The sequence below is a fragment of the Alosa pseudoharengus genome, unplaced genomic scaffold (genome assembly GCF_046254945.1).
Source record: "Alosa pseudoharengus isolate Yale_2024_CS ecotype anadromous, Long Island Sound unplaced genomic scaffold, YU_APseudo_1.1 YU_APseudo_1.1_scf_2, whole genome shotgun sequence".
Classification (NCBI taxonomy): domain Eukaryota; kingdom Metazoa; phylum Chordata; class Actinopteri; order Clupeiformes; family Clupeidae; genus Alosa; species Alosa pseudoharengus.
This window is the reverse complement of record NW_027468663.1, coordinates 55,798,738-55,803,737: the sequence shown is the minus strand read 5'-3', so window position 1 is coordinate 55,803,737 and position 5,000 is coordinate 55,798,738. Positions and strand designations below refer to the sequence as shown.

At 45.1% G+C, this 5,000-nt stretch overlaps 1 protein-coding gene across 2 annotated transcripts in view; it reads right to left on the bottom strand.

Annotated features, from left to right (window-relative positions):
* aqr (aquarius intron-binding spliceosomal factor) overlaps positions 1–5,000 on the bottom strand; it is a 120,231-nt gene that overhangs the window by 65,107 nt on the left and 50,124 nt on the right. For both annotated transcript variants that reach the window (XM_076295580.1, XM_076295581.1), the window contains 2 exons: positions 1,999–2,109; positions 890–999 (listed from right to left, as the gene is read on the bottom strand). In XM_076295580.1, the coding sequence (XP_076151695.1) occupies positions 890–999; positions 1,999–2,109 (221 nt within the window). The remainder of the gene's footprint in view (positions 1–889; positions 1,000–1,998; positions 2,110–5,000) is intronic.

Sequence of the window (5,000 nt, the reverse complement as noted above, 5' to 3'; positions counted from 1 at the left end):
ATTTAATGTTATAGGCTAGACACTAAAAATGACCACAGTGTAGATTAGGCGGTCTTGTGCGTCTCTGCCTTTCACGATTGGCCAATATCATCGCAACACCGAGAACGCGCACAGATCTGAGCTGAAAGAATAGTTTGACAAATATACCACATAACTGCTATCGTAGTATCACTTAACTTGTCCCCCTGAGTAAAGGCTTTGTGAAGCCTCGATAGCCTGTCTAGATAGCCTAGATATGTCTAACATGATTCGTAGTATAGATCAAGGGTGTAGCGTTATCAGATGTGCACTCAGGCTGCTTGCTGCTACATATTCTGCAGATTACGACGTCATTAGGCTAATTGTTATTTCTCCATTTTCTGATGGAAATCCAAAAACGTTCCACACATCGCTGAAATGGTCAGGAGTGATCTCTGTGGGTGCATCACTTCTGCCATATGCGGCAGATTGTGCATTAGACGTGACAAAAGGATTTCGTCTTCACATATTCACTAAAGTTAGCCAACACATACAAAAAACTCCCCAAAACACCACATTCGAATAGTAATTTCCAAATTTGATTAGTATTGATTGTTTAAATATTCGATTTATATTCGACTTTAGAAATTCGTTCCAACAGCCCTAGTGTGTATATGTGTGTGTCCGTCTATCTGTGTGTCTTTCTGTCCCTCTGTCTGTCTGTCTGACTGACTGACTGTGTGTGTGTGTGTGTGTGTGTGTGTGTGTGTGTGTGTGCTGGTTTTGTTTCTTGTCTGGAGTAGGCACATGCAATAAGCCATAAATATGTTCCCACTCCTACTCTACCAGGGATTTAATTTATAGCACTCTGTGTGTGTGTGTGTGTGTGTGTGTGTGTGTGTGTGTGTGAGTGTGAGTGTGTGTGTGTCACCTGCTGAAATCCTTCTCAGTCTCCAGCGATTCCTCTCCATGGCCCATACGCAGGAGGTGGCGCTCATCGATGTCCAGAGCCATGATCTTCTCAAACAGCTGGTTCAGCGCCTGCACACACACACACATTTAAACACACATTTACACATGCACCCAAGGGCCACAGTCTTTTCATGCAGCCAGTGCAGAGCACACAAATATAATATTTATGTTTTAACAATGGCAAGACTGACACACACACACACACACACAGCAAAGCTGATCACACAGGATTACACACACCCACACACACTCACACAGTGTGACTATGGAAGTCAGAGTGTGTGAAAGAGAGTGAGCCTGGACCTCATTTGAGTAAAAACCACAGCTCTCAGCACTTCAGTTGGAAAATCTAGTTCAAACATGGCCTTTAAGAACACACACACACACACACAACAGGCTCACAGCTAGCACGGTTCTGTTTAAAATACAAGCCACAGTTGTATTATGTGTGTGTGTGTGTGTGTGATGAATTCATTTGGCTGATCTGCAGCAGTTGACCAGATTGTCATTCTATGCTTCAGGCAATGTGGCTGAGGTACTTGTTTTAGCAACACAGCTCACTCACACACACACACACACACACACACACACACACACTCACACTCACACTCACACTCACACACACACACACACACACACACACACACACACACACACACACACACACACACACACACACACACACACACACACACACACACACACACACACACACAAGCAAGAAATACAAACACACACACACAAGCAAGAAATACAAACACAAACACAGACAGACAGAAACCTCATAGCTCACGAAAAGCAGACACAGCCACTGAGCAAAGCTGACAGAAAGGGCAGCCAGGAAGCCACAGTTATGACCTGTGTGTGTGTGTGTGTGTGTGTGAGCAACAGAGAATCATTCCATGTTTTAATTGATGTACTAGTTCTGTATAATAAGTATAATAAATAATATGGTTACACAATAGATGTGTGTACTTCAATGGCGCGTGCGTGTGTGTGTGCGCGTGCGCGTGTGCGTGTGTGTGTGTGTGTGCGCGTGCGCGTGTGCGTGTGTGTGTGTGTGTGTACCTGATTGGAGTGGGTCACTATCAGGGTCCTCTGCTCTGGGAAGTTGTGGTAGATGTTGGAGATGATCTGCACAGCGACGTCAGTCTTTCCTGTACCTGGAGGCCCAACCACCTGGAGACACACAAGGATGGAGGGAACAGAGAGAGAAGGAGGAGGAGGAGGAGAGTAGATGAGAGGAGAGAGGAGAGGAGAGGAGAGGAGAGGAGGGGAGAGAAGAGGAGGAGAGAGGAGAGTAGAAAGACTGTTAGATAACCCAGCAGAAAAAAGAACATGGACGGCAGTAGTACACAGTAGGATCTCACACACATAGCGATCTCACACACATCACACACATAGCGATCTCACACTCATAGCGATCTCACACACATAGCGATCTCACACACATCACACACATAGCGATCTCACACTCATAGCGATCTCACACACATCACACACATAGCGATCTCACACACATAGCGATCTCACACTCATAGCGATCACACACTCATAGCGATCTCACACACATCACACTCATAGCGATCTCACACACATAGCGATCTCACACACATCACACACATAGCGATCTCACACACATCACACACATAGCGATCTCACACACATAGCGATCTCACACACATCACACACATAGCGATCTCACACTCATAGCGATCTCACACTCATAGCGATCTCACACACATAGCGATCTCACACACATCACACACATAGCGATCTCACACACATAGCGATCTCACACACATCACACACATAGCGATCTCACACACATCACACACATAGCGATCTCACACACATCACACACATAGCGATCTCACACACATAGCGATCTCACACTCATAGCGATCTCACACACATCACACACATAGCGATCTCACACACATAGCGATCTCACACACATAGCGATCTCACACACATCACACACATAGCGATCTCACACACATAGCGATCTCACACTCATAGCGATCTCACACACATAGCGATCTCACACACATAGCGATCTCACACTCATAGCGATCTCACACACATAGCGATCTCACACACATAGCGATCTCACACACATAGCGATCTCACACACATAGCGATCTCACACTCATAGCGATCTCACACACATAGCGATCTCACACACATAGCGATCTCACACACATAGCGATCTCACACACATCACACACATAGCGATCTCACACACATCACACACATAGCGATCTCACACACATAGCGATCTCACACTCATAGCGATCTCACACACATAGCGATCTCACACTCATAGCGATCTCACACACATAGCGATCTCACACACATCACACACATAGCGATCTCACACACATAGCGATCTCACACACATAGCGATCTCACACACATCACACACATAGCGATCTCACACACATAGCGATCTCACACACATAGCGATCTCACACACATCACACTAATAGCGATCTCACACACATAGCGATCTCACACACATAGCGATCTCACACACATCACACACATAGCGATCTCACACACATCACACACATAGCGATCTCACACACATAGCGATCTCACACTCATAGCGATCTCACACACATAGCGATCTCACACACATAGCGATCTCACACTCATAGCGATTTCACACACATAGCGATCTCACACACACATAGCGATCTCACACACATAGCGATCTCACACACATAGCGATCTCACACACATCACACACATAGCGATCTCACACACATAGCGATCTCACACACATAGCGATCTCACACACACATAGCGATCTCACACACATAGCGATCTCACACACATAGCGATCTCACACACATCACACACATAGCGATCTCACACACATCACACACATAGCGATCTCACACACATAGCGATCTCACACACATCACACACATAGCGATCTCACACTCATAGCGATCTCACACTCATAGCGATCTCACACACATCACACTCATAGCGATCTCACACACATAGCGATCTCACACACATCACACTCATAGCGATCTCACACACATAGCGATCTCACACACATAGCGATCTCACACACATAGCGATCTCACACACCAGACATGTGGACACGAGTCACATGACTTGGACTCGAGTCAGACTCGAGTCATGATTTTAATGACTTCAGACTCGACTTGATAAAATTTGGCATGACTTGCGACTCGACTTGGACTTGAATACTATTCACTCGAGACTTGACTCGGACTTTGCCTCTTTGACTTGTAATGACTTGACATGTCTCGAGTCAAAAAATAAATTTCCTGATCGTGGACCAGTCACCCCAGAGATGCTTTCACTTCCACGATGAAAAAAACAAAATGCATAGCCTAGTGGACACAAACGGGCAGAGCACAGTGATTAGTGCTGCTGTTAGCACCACACATCACGCACTGTGTGTAGGGCACCAAGAGACAGAGGAAGGACCAAAATTAAATAAATAGTAGCTTTACTGCAAACTGATTTGCACTCTTGTTAGAGAACGTTTACAATGTCAAAATGCACCAACAGCATGTTACATAAAGATGATACTTTTCGCGTCCTCTCCATTAAGATCCAACTTGAACGTATGCCTATGTAGCCTACTCCATTTAATTGAGAACGCATCAGCGCGCACAAAAGGGAGAGAAAACGAGTGGCAGATTCCAGCTGGCTTGTCATTGTTGATGATGACTGATATCTCCTTTTAAATATAAGAAACGTATGAAAGGAAATCATGAAGGCAACAAAGACGAGATTAGAGGAAACTGCGGATTTATCCGGTTCTCACTACTGTTATAAACTGTGAGAGCCAGGGCACTTTGACATAGGCTGCACTCACTGTGATTTGGGAAATGGACAAGGATATGAAGAGTTGTCTTTGCCTTTGTGTAATGGAACTGGTGAGTCTTGAAGTCTTCAATAATTCGTTTACATGAAGCACATATTATGCCGATTGAAACGCATTCCACTTAGCTAGGTGGCTACTGGCTACCAGGCTCATAATTCACTTTTAATTGCAAACAGAAAATGTCTAGCAAGCA